Source organism: Panthera tigris, chromosome B2, assembly GCF_018350195.1.
Source record: "Panthera tigris isolate Pti1 chromosome B2, P.tigris_Pti1_mat1.1, whole genome shotgun sequence".
NCBI classification, from domain to species: domain Eukaryota; kingdom Metazoa; phylum Chordata; class Mammalia; order Carnivora; family Felidae; genus Panthera; species Panthera tigris.
Window position 1 is genome coordinate 74652842 of NC_056664.1, and position 16849 is coordinate 74669690.

Below are 16849 nucleotides of genomic sequence, written 5' to 3' on the forward strand. Positions count from 1 at the left end.
ATTTAAAAAATTAATCATAACTCTTATTGTATCTGTATATATGTATATACAGGGTTTCAGGAAATATTAAAATGTGTCATTTATTTAAAAAAAAGATTTTATTTAATTCTGAATGCATTTCACCAAGCAGGATTTTATCCTTGGTGCCAGGGGAATAGGGCTATTGACTCAAAAGTTTTGATGCAATCTTTTTTGGGGAAACATCTATATGATCACTGCAACGGAAAGTGTTTCAACGTGATTTTTGCACGCTTATGTGTTTGCAAACACACAATCTTCATCTTTGATTCTTAGGAAATACTTCTTGGGATTTGATTCAGTTCAGAGTAATTTAGGGTGCTTGGTATCAATCGTTTAGAGCTTAAGCTTAAATTCTGAATACATATAATTTCCCTAAGATCATTATACTTTTCAAAACTGTAAAATTTAGCTTATTTTATTTGCAGAGATTTATTTTGTTCTCTCCTCTTCTGTTTTCCAAGTGAATCATGAGTCTTATATGACCTATTTAGGACCACTAAAGTATACTACATTACTCAGAAGGTTGTAATGCACATACTTTCCCTGTCATGCTTATCAGACTTGAAATAGAAAATTAAATCGAATTCACTTGGCTGAAGAAATACATTCATGCACACATATGATGTCTGCTGTGTGCAAAGGACTATAGTGACCTTCTGCTTGAAAAGAAACTTATCAACGATTGAGCTCAAATAACTACAGTATTTACAAAACAAATGAAATTGAAAATCGTGAGGTTTTTTTCTTTACCCAAATAATGTATTTCATTTTATTTGTTTTTTTCTTGCTCAAATGGATGAGTGTGTGGGCAGAAGAGACATTTCTTTTTTCCTTTTTTGATGTGCTTATTTAAATTCCAAATGTGTTTTTTAATTTTAATTTTTTATTTTTTAAGTGTATTTATTTTGAGAGAGAGAGAGAGAGAGAGAGAGAGAGAGAGACAGCAAGTGGGGAGGGGCAGAGAGAGAGGAGAGAGAGAATCCTAAGCAGGCTCTGCACTTTGAGCATGGAGCCGGACATGGGCTTGAACTACGAACCTCAAGATCATGACCTGAGCTGAAACCAAGAATCGGACACTTAAACTAACTGAGCCACCCAAGTGCTCCCCAAATGTTTTCTTTGAAAAAAGATTTAAATGTATGTACGAACAAGACCAGAGTTCCAGACAAATCATTACCTTTTATATTTTTAGATCAAAGAATTCTTTGAAATTCTTTTTTCATAGAAAGAATCTCAGAATTAGAAGAGACCATAAAGATCATTTAGTTTAACTCCAAAATTTAGATTTTAATTTCCATCCACAGCACTCCATTCAAGTAGTTGTCCAGTAATAAAAACTTTTTACCACCTAAATATTGATTAGTTATTAAAATTAAGTCAGGAATTTAACTTTTAAAAATTATTAGTTCAGTTTGCTACATTGTACAAAAATTATATGGCTTATCTTGCATTTTATCCCCATCTTCGCATTTCAATTACTCAATTCTTTGACTCAATTCTTTGGCTGGCAAATTGGGTGTTTACTCATCAAAAGTAAACTGTGAGCCTTAATTAAGTATATTGGGGTAAGGCAACTGAACCAAGCACAAGGATTACAAGGATGAGGATCTATAGCTATAAATAGCCTGGAAATAGCATCATTATTCTTAAATTTTTTTTTTTTTTAACGTTTATTTATTTTTGAGATAGGGAGAGACAGAGCATGAACGGGGGAGGGTCAGAGAGAGAGGGAGACACAGAATCTGAAACAGGGTCCAGGCTCTGAGCAGTCAGCACAGAGCCCGACGTGGGGCTCGATGCGGGGCTCGAACTCCCGGACCGCGAGATCGTGACCTGAGCCGAAGTCGGACGCTTAACCGACTGAGCCACCCAGGCGCCCCAGCATCATTATTCTTTAATGTGATGTCCCTCTCATGATTATATTTTGGCTACTGATTTTAAAGATTATCTGCTAAGGCTTAGAAACTAGTTTTATGTTAGTAAACATTTCCAATTAATTAATGGAAGAATATTATATATATCTATATCTATATCTATATATATAGATATATATATTCCCCCCCCCCCCCCCCCAGCTAGAATTGCTCTTTCATTAAAGCCCTAACCATTAGGTTCAAAAGATACTTGGGAGATTGGGTCTAATTGATCGTGAAATCTTTTTCTCGTCAGATGAGGTGAGTTATGGATGGATTCACGATTCTTTATTGAGCCACTATTTAACTGAGGGGGGAAACCTCTTAGACGGTTTCCTGCCCTACTCACAAATAAAGCCCAGGGAGGGAACTTCCTTGTCTACTTCTTTCTGTATTTAATAACTGGCAGTTTGATTGTTTAGTTCAACTGTCTAGAGCATGGCGGCCAACTTAACCTGTGATCCAAATCTAGGCTAGTTTGTTTCACTTGCAGGTGAGGTGTTGTCTTAGCTGGGCTGTGGTAACAAAATGCCATAGACTGCGTGGCTTAAACAACAGAAATTTTGCTGGATACCATCTTGCTGTGGACTCACATGACCTCTTCTTTGTGAACAGTCAAGAGAAAATGCAAACGAGCTCTTTGGTGTCTCTTATAAGGATATAATCTCATTATAAGGGCCCCACCTTGATGACCTCACCTAAATCCAATTACCGTGCTAAGACCCCATTTCCAAATACCATGAATTTGGGGTGGGGGAACACTGTCCACAACAGGGGTCCATTCAAAAGCCACAAGTTACACCTTGTGCCAGGCTCAGGAAACCTCACAGACACCAGTCACCACAGGAACTAGGCAAAGGGTATGAGCAGCAGCTTAAGCCAACCAACATCATTCTCACCACTTTCATCATCATCACCTCAAGTGTTCAAACCTGGCACAGAGAAGGTGATCAATACATGCTAAGGAATATCACCAACTGTACCTTGAGGCTTCCTCTTTCAGGGTATTACTTTGTGCTATGTGACGGTGCTTCAAAAACTGGAGGTATCATGTTAATTGTATATTGCACTAAAGATATAGCTACATATTTAAACAATGGAATGTTTATTTGTAATAATAATTTTATTATTGGAATACTGTAGCATGGCACTTACGGAATCAGATATTTGCCATATTCCCTACTGACTGATGTGCGTGTTTCTGGATAAAAGTGCCTACAAACTGACAGGAGCCAGGCCCCTGTAGTACTCCTTATCCTCTCAATCTCCATGTAAACGTTTAATCAGATCATCTCAGCCTCAAAATTTTCCCCCAAAATCTTTTTGCTTTAGTAGTATTTAAAATTTTCAAAAATAAAAAATAAAATAAAAATAAAAATAAAAATAAAAAATAAAAATAAAAATCCAACTTATATCAAGCACTGGGGACAAGCAGACTACCTAGAATACGTTGCAATCAACATGATCATATGACCCATTATTGCCTTCCAGTGTGGTTTTACCAAACTGAGGCTATTTCTATCTATACTTGTAAATGCTTTACTAATACTTAAACTTGCATTTATGTTATTGAAATCCTCTATCTATTCATAAATGGAAAACGTGTGTATAGTTTCACACATGTGGCATAGATTAAAGGGAATACTTCAGAAACAGCTCAAACAGCTGAATATAGACTTTGGAAACTTCCTCTAGGCTCTTAGTCTGGTAACCATGCAGTTCCTTACTCTTCTATATATTTTACTCTTAATTTCATCAGTAATTTGTAATATGCCATGCAATTAATATCTGTTTTCTAGAATTTCCTTTGCAGGTAATTTCAAATGTCTAAAACGTCACAAAAAATATTATGTCAAACATGCGTGACATGAATCTGAATAATCTGAACAATAATATGAACAAATTTGGTAATCTGATTTCTCAAATTACAGTTAGAAGGCAGCTGCCAAGGCAAGTCTATAGCAGTCACAAGAAGGGACAGCCTGACAGAAAGAAGGATGCAGGAAAACTACTAAAGGACTTTTAAAAAAGGTATAAAAACTACAGAATTATAGTCATGTGGAGCTATTGAGCTTTGGGGAAGTTAGCTATGGGAACACACTGGCCTGTGAAGACATACCAATATATGGCATATTTATAATGATGATTACATGATCAATATTACATTTAGCTATATTCAGAATGAGTTTTGGAAGGCATTACACTGTAGAAAGATTTTTATCCAAAAAGCTTAACACATTTAAAAAAGAATTACAGTCTTGTTTAAAAGAAGAGAAACGTCAGTGGTTTACATAATTGACTTGTTTTTATGCTCCAACGAAATTCTAATCTCAAAAGTCAAGAAAAGTATCTTTCCCAAATATTTTATCAAACCCCCAACATCCTTAACTGCTAAAATATTTGTGCATTTTGAATGTTAATGTGTGTTATTGAAAGTTTAGAATCTGTCATACAGCTGTATCCAATTTATGCATGCACGTAGCACTATGGCACGTAGATACAGCAACTCTGGTGTAATGGAAAAAATTGTCTACCCACGGTGGACTGCCTTGTATAATGTAAATGTTCAGCAAATATAATGTGCTGACAATTATAATTAGTATTATAAGATTGTAGAAATTACCTTCTATAATTGAAAGAAAGAGAGACTGGCATTTCCTAAGAGCAGAGACTAGCAATCATTCATCCTGAAGAGCAAGTGTGAGTGTGTACGAGTTTGTGTGTGTCACACGTGCTAGGAGCCTCTCTGAGTCTGGTACCCCTCCCCCCTTATGTTACTTCGAAGCTTCTAGCTTACTGGGGTTTAGCTAACGATGCAATGTTTTTCTAAAAACTGCCCATCAAGGAGCTTACAAACTAGACAAGCAATTCAGAGATTTCCTAAAAGTAATCTTTACAGTACTGAGGTTTCTGGATGGTAAGGAGGAGAAGGGTTCCAAGCACCTTCCCCTTATCAGCCCTTTTTTCCCATTGATTGGCAGGAGTCGAGACTTTGCAATTTTTGCTTTACTCAGAATTTAAACTACTGCTAATGACTCAGATACCAGATCACACAACAACATAAATCTTAGGGTATAGGAGAATGTACTAGCAATAGTAGAGAAATCTCTGGGAGAACACATGAATATTTTTTCCCCTCAAAACCACTTTAAATGGATCAGCTGTTAGAAAAACTTGCAGCTAACAATCTTAGAAGATACAACTTCAAATATTTCAAAAATTTTTCTTTGCATTACCTACAAAAATGCGTTTAGTTTTTCTTTTAAAAATCACTGTGTGCTTGGGAGCGCCTGGGTGGCTCAGTCCGTTAAGGTCTGACTCCTGATTTCTGCTCAGGTCATGATCTCATGGTTCATGGGGTTGAGCCCTGAGTCAGGCTCTGCACTGATGGTGTGGAGCCTGCTTGGGATTCTCTCTCCTCTCCCTCTCTCTCTCTCTCTCTGCCTCTCTCCCACTCATGCACATGCACTCTTCCCCTCTCTCTCAAAATAAATAAATAAACATTAAAAAAAAATCAGTATGGGCTTGGTGCCAAGATTCTACTGCCAAACAAAGTACCACCTTATCAAGCAATTTCCTAAAAATAAAAGCATGTTATTTTTGAGACAGACCTGAATTTAGTATTTTGCCACCGCACTTGGAACATTTACTTTAAAAGGCTTTCTTTGTGGCCTGGGAAAATAAATGACACTTCTGTACCCACCAAATAGGCAGTCGTGGCACTTCACGTTGCCTGGTCCAAGAGTGATGTGGTTCCACGAAAGGATGTCACTGGCCCACAGATGGCAGCATCTCTCTCCTGCACATACCCCCAAATTAAACCTTGGGTTTTGGTGGAAACTACTGTATCATAATACCGTATGGGCCACCTTTTTTTATGACTAGTAACTAAATGTCTCATTTTTTAGACTAGATGATACAAAACACTCTTTGTGGCTTTCCTATTTTGAAGTATTTAGACAATTTCTCTTTTGCTGGAATCATCTATAGCTTTTAAATAGAGCCACTCACTGTGATTCCATTGGATTTCTGGTTTTTCAGTGGTTTCCCTTAGCCTAGTGGTTTCCAAGTTTGGCTGCTCATCGGAATACCCGAGGGAATTATTTTAGGAAGCCTGTTTCCAGGGTCTCACCAAGATCTACCCTGGAATCCCCCAGAGTGAGGCCCAGAGATCTAGATTTGATAAATCTCTCCACATACTGATAATGGTCATCTAGGTTTGGGAACCACTCTCACGACCTGTTCCCTAAACCCCCTTCTGCAGCTCTCCTGTGCACAACGATGATGTTTGTCCTTTTCTTGCAGGTTAAACATTTTCTCAGTTTTACCTGCCTTTATATTTTTTCTTGTAAGCTACCTCAAGGACTTTGGTAATGAGAGTGGTGGTAAAACTATCAAATATGCACGCAGTATTCTTTTCAGTACTTTTATAAAATGGAAATACATTTAGCAAACACACTGTTATAATATTGTTTTATGATGGTAAGAAATGGGTCACATTTGCAAAACTCTTGAACATAGGCGATCATTTTACAATCAGTGATGAAGTCCAATTTTACATATTTCCTGAAAATTAGATACTATATATTTTGTATTTATAATCCATTTTAGGTTAGATCAATTTAATGTAATTCAACAAACTTTTATTGAGTCCAATCCTAGACACATGGGATATAGAGTTAAGTCCTATATTCTACCCTTCCTCAAAGAATTCATAACATACTAAGGAAGCCAGATATACATTTAACAAAATAGTGTGGAAAAGGTTTAGTATAAGGAGCTGAAGAAACACATTTGAGAAGGATCAACTCTATCAGAGTAGCTGGATAAAAGAAAGGCTTCTTGGAGGAGGTGATACCTGAGTTGGATTTTGAAGCGTGAGTTGAAGTCTGCCAGCCTATCAGTGGAGAACTTGGGGGAGAGGAGGGCATCCATGGGAGAAGTAGCATTGCCTTTGTGCAGGCTGCTACTTCTATCAGTGGAGAACTTGGGGGAGAGGAGGGCATCCATGGGAGTAGCAGCCTGTACAAAGGCATGGAAGTGTGACACTGCACGGTGTGTTTAGGATACAGTGAGTATTTAAGGATTGTTGGTATAGGAGGTTAGCACCTCCTACTGGTGGGGAATGACAAGAAATGAGGTTTCCAAGCTAGACTTGAAGCCTTGTGGACTTGAATACAATGCTCGAGAGCTTGGACTTTAACCTTCAGATGACCAGGGACTGATGCAGGTTTTTAAGTTAGAGAAATGTGATCAGATGGTAATTTTGGGAGGGAAACCCGGCAGCACCCTTTAGGCTGGATGGAAGTGCGTTCGGGTGGGGATTAGTCTAGAGGAAATAGTCAGGTGAAGCTGCTAAGAAAGCGGTGGTGGGAATGGCAGGAGAGGGCGACTTGTGAGACATTCTGAGAGCAGGATGCTCAGTACACTTGGCAGCCCACTGAACGGAGGAGAGAATTGAGGGTGTCGCGTCACCTAGGTTTCTGCTGTGGAGACTAGGGAGATGGTGACACCGCCACGCGAGACAGAAAAACTAGGCTTGAGGAGAAAGACAGTGAGTTCACTTTTAGATATGTATGTTTAACACTTTTGTAGAGTATTAGTCAATACGGTTGATAATAGCCATACGCAAAGCAATGCCAAGAAAGTTACATAATAAACATATGTGGTTTTTCAGCAAACTAACCTTAGTTAACACATAACCACCTAGTAAGTCATTTAACTATATTTTATTTTGAACCCAAATAGCAACTGCACCTTTGTCTCTGTTCTAAACTAAATGCTCCTTTTAATGTAGCTTTGAAGCCATAATTTTGTTTTCCTCGGAGAAAGGACAGACCTTCTAAAAATTTAGCCCTAAATTACATCTGAAATATCACACACATGGTCACAACTTCATTTCCTGTTTCCCATAGAGTGCCAAATCCACGTGATCCAAAATAGCAGATACTTGAAAAAATAATTCCAAATTTCCTTGGGACATATTTACAAGGCTTTTCAGGCTGTAAAGTGTAACTTCCTGTTTAGATTTTACAAAGACCATTATAAATTACGAAATTAGTTGACCTACCAAGAGATGTACCCTCCTCTGAAAGAAATGAACCACGGGATGTTTGGGTGTCTGGAGATGAATCTAGTATTCAAGATGGGGTTAACAGCAGAGAACACAATCACGGAGAGATGACTGTCTCCCCCTCGCCTGGCTGGGAAGGGACCCTTCTAGGTCCTGATCCTTCTGGGTGCTGCAGTCTGCAGGCCTGGGTTCTATCCCAGGCTACAGTCTCTTGCAGCCATAGGCTTTTATTCAAAATTATCTCGCTCCTGCAGCCCTGATGGCTACCTACCTTGCACACAGCATGTCTATTCTGGATATATTTAATTACGACGGCATCTTCCATCTCCAATCATCCCTAAACACTTCTTCTAGCTTTAAAAAAAAAATCAAAGTATATTTTTTATTAAACTTCTTCATATCCAGGTAGAAAGACTTAATCCTATCATAAAGCATTTACATGTCAGCATCTTTCATTTATGTTCTTAATAAGCATCAGCGGGGATTGGAAACTCTAAGAAGGAGTCTCTAGGAAACAGAGTAGAACTCTGGTGGGTGTTGTGCCCTTCCTGGACACCTTTTCCCAGCTGACACATTCATCCTCCAGCTCTGTGTTAAACTGCGAGTTGTACTTTTGTGGATGATAGCCACTTACGCTTTCCGAATTTTTAACCACATTTAGAATTTCTGGTGACCGTGCTTTATTAAAGAATATTCCTACTATTGACTATTTTTATACTTGTCTTTTCTGTCCTTTAGTGTTCTCCTAACTGTAGACAATTGGCAAAGCCTATAGCAAAAATAACAATAACTTAAAAAAGGAACGACAGCAATGTGCATGAAGCACTACTTTGTGTAAAGTATTTTCCATGCATTATCTCATTTAGTAGTATGTACATAGGTGGACATTTTCATTCCACAGACAAGAAAACGAAAGTTTAGAGAAGTAAACTAACTTGCCTAAGGTAATAGGGAGTATGAGCAGAGGCTCCCTTCCATGCAGACTGATGCAAAATCCTCATCCCTGCACGAGTCCCAGAATCACCTAAAAAGTAATGCAGGGGTGGTGGAGGTGGGCATTTGGAGAGACACTGAACAAAAAAAAAAATTGTGATGGTGGTGGGGTTATCATGTTCCCATGTACATGAAACAATTCAACCTAATAAAACAGAACTAGTAAATTTTATCTCTTTCAAAGATGAGAACAATTCTTTTGATCTAAAGAAGCTGTTTTCAAAATACGGTCAGGGATGCCTGAGGACCAGAGACCCTTCCAAGGGGTCTGTGTGATCAAAATTATAATAATACTGTGAGGTCAAAACTGTTTTCATAAGAATACTAAGTTACTTATTTTCTCACAATTGTGCTCAGAGGGAAATTTGCCAATGACTGTCAGACACAGGATACTGCCAGCCACACAGTGAGAGCAGAAGCAGGTGTAAGAATGCAGCTGTCTTCTGTTAAGCCTAACATTAAAGAGATTTGCAAAGATGGCAAAACAATGCCACTCTTCTAAATTTTTTTGGAATTTTCATAAATATCTTATGCATATTAACATGCAATGTTTAATATTTTTATTTTTAAATGAATTAAAGACAGTTAAAAGTTTCTCAGATTTCTTTTTTTTTTTTTTAATGTTTATTTATTTTCAGAGAGAGAGTGTGAGCTAGGGGAGGGGAAGAGAGAGAGGGAGAGAGAATCCCAAGCAGGCTCAACATTAAGAGAACAGAGCCCGACACAGGGATCAATCCCACAGACTGTGAGATCATGACCTGAGCCGAAATCAAGAGTCGGATGCTTAACTGACTGAGCCACCCAGGCACCCCTCTCAGTTTTAATTATAACAAAGTAAGCATTGACAGATAATAACCCATATAACCAAAAGCTTTTTGAGGTCCTCAATAAAAAGTGCAAAGGTGTAGAATGAAACCAGAGTCTGAAAACCCCTTGTCTATAAATCAGTTATAGAGTATGTATTATAGAGTCAATTATAGAATACCTTTATCCTTCAGAATTATTTGAACATGCATACATGGAAATGAATTCAGATGTATCAGCACAGCAGCTCTGAGAGTTTAGCTAAGGGTAGTTACCGTATCACTAAATCACAAACATAGCTCCCGCACGTTTCCACTTCACAGAGGGGATCTGAATAACATGTGCTATAGTGACATGTTCTCTCAGCAAGGCTATGAGAAACTAAAATTTTCTTACAGTTCAAAAGGGTGAACAATAAACTACCACAAAAGCTGGTGCCTTGAAAATATACACCTGGGGCGCCTGGGTGGCACAGTCGGTTAAGCGTCCGACTTCGGCCAGGTCACGATCTCGCGGTCTGTGAGTTCGAGCCCCGCGTCAGGCTCTGGGCTGATGGCTCAGAGCCTGGAGCCTGTTTCCGATTCTGTGTCTCCCTCTCTCTCTGCCCCTCCCCCGTTCATGCTCTGTCTCTCTCTGTCCCAAAAATAAATAAAAAACGTTGAAAAAAAAAATTAAAAAAAAAAAAAAAAAAGAAAATATACACCAATGTGACTTCGCAACTAACACAGATTTTTATTTTCAACCTATACTTCCACACGAGAAACACCATGATAATCACTGATGTGAGAGCATGCCCCTTTCCACCAACAAAAATTTGGGGATAGATTATTAAAGGTGTCTACTCTAAGAGACAGAAGGAGGCCTTCACACAATTTATCTTTCTGTGAATTGAGTTTCCATTTCTCTTTTTATGTGCACTCCTTTCCTTCTCTTGCAAACCCCATGACGCTTCCTAAAAAGTCTTTGGTTTTTATTCTCTTTTTTAAAGTACAATAGATAATATAAAAGAGAACAAAGGAGACACGTTGACATGGAGAGAACCACTTGCAATCATTATACCATATAATAAGTGGTTCAAGTCTTCAACTGGATGGGTTTTTAATTGACGTCAGTTCTTCTATTAAAATGAGCTGACAGTGAGCTATTAAAACTCTGTAAACATTTGACAATGTGCTATAGGAGAGTTACTCTTCAGTAATTAGAAACATGGTATCATCCCAGCAATATCCAGGTAAAGCAGGACACCTCTGAGAACTAGTATATTTGTATCCATCCCACACTTACCCAGTGCCTACTGAACTGCTACTTCCCGAGGATATGAACAGGAGACCTTTCCTGCCTCTGAGGCTCACAATCAACCAGAGCAGATGCCACGGCCACAGATGATTATAACACAATATGTTAAGTGTCGTAAAGGTTGATGAAAGCTGTGCTCTGAGAAGAGCAGGGTGGGGGGCCATGATGGACAAGTGGGATTTCGCTGCACTGCTGGAGTTGGTGAGGGTCCTGGGTGAGCCAGCAAGGTGCCTGGTGTCCCCCTGCCTCAGGAGTGGTGTGGTTATGTGGAGAACAGTGTGCATGTGCCCATATACTGATGCATACAGGGGCTGGGGATTGAGGCAGAAGTGAGGCTAGAAAGGCATGCTCACCATGTAGAAAACATCATGGGTAAACTGGACCCAGGCTGAAAATTATCCAGAGGGATTCATTTTTTAAGTTCCCAGAGGACCTCATTTCAGCATTTCATCTATATGACAATTCTTCAAGGACCACCAAAAACCTCACTGCAGCAAGGTTTGAGGGAATGATTTAAAAATAATGTTCTTGCAGCTTGACCTGTTAAGAATTTATACCACATGGGCCATTCAATGAAGAGAAAAAGCCTATTAAAAAATACAATATTAGGGGCACCTGGGTGGCTCAGTCAGTTAAGCGTCCAACTTTAGCTCAGATCATCATCTTGCGGTTTGTGGGTTTGAGCCCCATGTTGGGCTCTGTGCTGACAGCTTAGAGCCTGGAGCCTGCTTCGGATTCTGTGTCTCCCTCTCTCTCTGCTCCTCCTCCGCTCGCACTCTCTCTTTCTCTCTCAAAAATAAATCATTAAAAAAACTAAAAAAAAAAAAACAAACCACAACAGTATTAAACTTAAAACTATTTAAAGACTAAAACATATTTGTGTCACAATATGCTTACAGAGTAATATATGACCAAAATGTAATCTATAAAAATCATATTACATAATCAGATACTAGCTTCTGAAAGTTAGTTCTCAAGGTACAAATTGTAGTTAACTAAGAGAAAGAGTTTTAGAAATAAGAATATGGTTCTAGCTGAGAAATACTTCTATTTGAATTGGACTACTTTTTGAGTTATTGTTACAATCTAGTCATAGGTATAAACTATAATAATAATATATAATATAATATAATATAATATAATATGATATGATATGATATAATATAATATAATATAATTGGCTGATCTAGATTTTTGTATCTGAGTACATGCACATACAAATGTGTGTGTGTAAACTATAATCTAAAGTCTTATTATTCTTCAACTTCCATGGATAATTCTCACCAAACTATTAGAAGAGTTGCATAATTTAAAAGATAGTTCATCCTCTTCTTTTTTGAAATATGGGATTCAGTTTATTTGGCAGCATCCATGGAGTCCCAAGTTTAGCAACAGCTGATAATAATGTTTTTTTTCTGGTTTTTTGACTTATGGTAAAATAATCACAACTATGTTGGCACGGCCAGCATTTCTCACTGTGAATGTTTTTAAGTGTTCAATATTTGTATATGCTGTGTGTCATCTGAAGCAGATGTTTAAAAAATAATCAAAAAGAGAAAGATTATGTTTGCATTTTCTTTGTTCAAGGTGTTTATTGCATCTCAGAGGGCGTACATGCACTGGGTTTTTAAACTGAAATAGAAAGAAATGCCATTTTGAAATTGGTTTTAGGTAATTTTTCCCCATTACAGTGTATGTTATCCCCACAGTAAATTCAGATACAACCACTTTTAAATGGTACCATACATCTATTAAATAATTTGAAAAATAGGCAAACACCTTTCCAACCCAGTATGCTTTTACAAAGAGCTGCCAAGCCACTAGCAACACTGATCAACAGTGACCTCATTTATGCATCAAAATCTTAAGCCAAGCCATCAGCACATACAGTATGACAACAAATTAAAAATTAAAGAATACAATATGTACAGTAAAGGATACAATTCTCTGAATTAGTTTAAATTCTAATCACAATGGTACAACGAAACCTACTTTGAGCTCAGTTGAGGGATGGAAGAACACTAGTCTACAGAACACACAAAGAAATACTAAATTAACAGATGTACATAAAACCCACAATAAAATAAAAATATTTGCAGTAATCTTTAAATTACAGATATACCTCGGGGTGCCTTCATAATCATCTGAATAGCACATCTCTAATTTCATTTTCACGGACGTGATAGAAACAGACCCTTTACTTTTCAGTGCATTTAATCAAGAATGAATAAATAGGTCAATTTAGATGCAAAACCTGTCAAATATAATCAAAATATACATTTTAATATAGCAGTGATTACATATGGAATTCTTTCCATATGATTTTTTCATTCTTGATAAGGTAGATTCAAGGAGAAGTATTTATTATGGACGTTAACCCTTATATTTTTTAAAACAAAATTTCTTAACATATACAGTGCCACAAAAATAAACATTTCTCACAACAGTTGAAGTTCCTGTGATTGGAAAAATGTACTCCACACCGAAAAAGTTTTGTATATTTAAGAGTGTTTTCCTTACTATTTGATATTATCACACTATGTTTGTAACAGAGATACAGAGAAAAAGAGAATTCATGGGGAGAGTTTAGGTTTGTCCAAAAGTCATATATACATTGAAACCTTCAAAAACACAGACACATCTTTCCAAATGGCTCACCACACAACAGCTGCGTCATCCGTCCATGGGCGAGGTCCAGAAAAGCACTAAAGGCATCAGGAACATCCATTCATTGTTTTTACATCGTACAACACACAAATAACCCAAATACACTACAATTTTGAGAGTAGGGATAACAGCTAAGGTAGTACACATTCCTAATGTTCACTTTCACAGCTGTGCTACACATTTTGGAAGAGAAGTTACGAGTAAGCATTGGGTTTGGTACTGGTGGCTCACTTTGAAACTCTGAGCATCAATTTTATTTGAAGTCTCCAAACTCATTATTTTTTTCCTATTCAGTCACAAAAATTGCAGCTGTAAAGATAAAAAGCACTTGAGTTAGAAACAATATTACACACTCCTCAAACATACTAGCTCCCTTTCAATTTTTATTTCACAGTTACTATGAAAAATCTTCATGCAAAATGTTTCTGTATAACAAATTCACATTTATATACCTTTCACAATTCTTTGCTTAAAGTTTTAGCAAGGAAAAAAATTTTTTTAAAAACTTTTAATGTATAGTTTCATTTTAGATAAAAATAGCAAAATTTTGAGATGTGGATACTTATTAGAAATCTTAGTAGTGAGACATCTGCTATTAATTAAGAACAGTTCACCTTTAAAACAGGGCAGAAGGGGGGAAAAGGAATGGCAGTCGTTTTCATTATTTTTTGCTTCTTTTCAGTTATGGTGTTCACTGAGTCACTAAACAGTTGAACAAGTAACAGAATAGAGGAGGGAGATTTCCATGGCGATTTAGTGCCTTTGCGAATACCACTTCCCCCTTTACTCTGGCCAGTCTGTGCTTTACCAGTCACCTCTGCCAGGAAATCTTCCTGGGGTGAAGCCTTAATCACATGGGTAACTCTTTTTCATAAATTAGTCTGTGTCTGTCTCCCTTGTGACTGTGAACCTTTGGGCTCGGGGCTGTCTCAAGCATCTCTGTCTCAGGTGCTCATCAGAGTTCCGGGCATATGATGAGAGTGATATTTACTGAATGAATGAGAGGTAGATAAAAGGCTGCTCCCTGCAGTATCCTTGGTAGGTCCTGAAACTTTAATGGCTAAAAAGTGCTCATTGTCTCATTTATGCCTACCCTAGCCCAATCCAACCAAAAGTGGAAAAGAAAAGTTAGGCACAAGGAGAAATTACTTGGCTGAGATGTCAAGGCCTTAAAATGATAAAACTTACTAACTTTATATAAGAAAAAAACATCAAGTAGGAATCCATAAAAATATTAGTAGGCATTAGAGAAAGTTTAAATATACATATGTATATGTATGTATGTGTATGTGTGTGTGTGTGTATATATATATATACATATATATACACACATATATATATACATATACATATGTGTGTGTGTGTGTACACACACACACACACACACACACACACAAAATAAAAATTACATTGGACAATGGCCCAAAAATGTTGACACTCTTACTCTTCCTCTAGTGTGTGACCTTGGGCAAATCACTCAATGTCAATGATCAGTTCATTCAGCTGTGCAATGGAGACAAAAAGTATCTGGCTAGTTTATTCCACAGGATTTAATTTCTCACAAAGATGACCAGAGGAGTTCATGATTGGGAAGTGGATATGAAAAGTACTGTGCAAAAAAAAGCAGCATTATTACTGTTTATCCACTTTCTGCAAGTATTTGTTGAGAATCTACCCACTGTGTTAGGTTTGGGGTTAGTAGTAAACATTTTTCCTTTATTGGTTTCCTTCCATAAGTCCATTAATCATCACTGCATAAATTATACTAGAAATTTAAAACTACAGCATTAGAAATTTAAAATTGTGCTTGAAGGCAGAAATGCAAAGGGTAACAATCTAGGCTTTATTTGATAGGTCAAAAAAGTATAAACAAATACAAAATACAATTTTGTAGTCAAGTATATTCTTAGATGATTTCTAAATGCAATATTATAAATGTTAGCTTTTTATAAATTCCAATCATCAGGTAGTAAAGTGGTAATTTTCTAATTTACCAAGCTGGTAACTTTTTGCTTTATCAGTAAAATTTTTGTGCTTTTCAGGACAACTTGGAGGGTTTTCTCTCTCTTAGTTTTATAAATTAAGATTTAAAAAAATTTACTGATAATTCATTAATGGCTTTTAATACTGACTTAATAAGTATAAACACTCAAATTATTACTCTATACATGTATTCAAAGCACAGAGGTACAAATATCATACCTGAAATAGCTAAGCACTGCATAGGTCATTATTGCAAGCCCACAGGAAAAGCTCAATATTAGATACCTTAAATTGTTTACAAGAAATCCTTGATGTTAAGATCCGCTAATGGGTCCTTTGCTGGAGGTTTCTTGGGACTCTGAGTGGCAGGTGTAGGGCTTGGAGAAAGCTAATGGGGAAAAGCCAGCCCAAGATAGCAGAAAGAGAAATCAAACAGAGAGACAGGTAAGCATTAGGCAGAGCACATACCACAGAAACCAAACATGCAGAAGATCAGATGGCTAAAGGTTTATAAAATCTACTTTGTTCTACTCAGCCACAGTGTTGTGTTTAATTTTGGATTCATAAAGTACATTTCAAATGATATTTGGCTTTCTCAAAATTCTCTGACAGCAGATTTTGCCCAAGTAGTATTTGAGGACTCAGGCAGAACAATATAGGTAAGAGTTAGGGAAGACATGGAAAACTAGTCACATACAGATATTATGAATATGGAGTAAAAAAACACAACAATCACTTGCTCTATACAAAAGCATTTTTACTTTGAGTTATCAGTACCACTAAGCTAATAAAGGAATTTTAATAACTTTTCCTTACAGTGAGAATGAGTTTGAAGGAAAAATTGAAAGGAAATAATTTGCAGAAAGTCACTTAAGAAATTACTTTAAATTATTAGCTAGGTATCCCAGAATTTCATACAAAGCATTTTAAATGAAAACAAGTTTGGGGGCACTGTCTGTTTCAGATGGGCAAAGAGTTTCCCAGTTATGAATGTCAGTAAATTGTATTGCCTGTCCGGCTCACAGAGAGGGCTAATTCCTAAATGCCATAGGATAAAATCATATTGTACTGTTAGCAAAAGCAACAAAGAATGAACTTA

At 37.1% G+C, this 16849-nt stretch overlaps 1 protein-coding gene across 4 annotated transcripts in view; it reads right to left on the minus strand.

The window, feature by feature from the left end:
• Positions 1-14017: 14017 nt before the first annotated feature.
• The window catches only part of SNAP91 (synaptosome associated protein 91), a 144371-nt gene continuing 141539 nt past the window's right edge, over positions 14018-16849 (minus strand). For all 4 annotated transcript variants that reach the window (XM_042986748.1, XM_042986747.1, XM_042986746.1 and 1 more), the window contains 2 exons: positions 16036-16138; positions 14018-14076 (listed from right to left, as the gene is read on the minus strand). In XM_042986748.1, the coding sequence (XP_042842682.1) occupies positions 16046-16138 (93 nt within the window). In that variant the 3' untranslated portion in view covers positions 14018-14076; positions 16036-16045. The remainder of the gene's footprint in view (positions 14077-16035; positions 16139-16849) is intronic.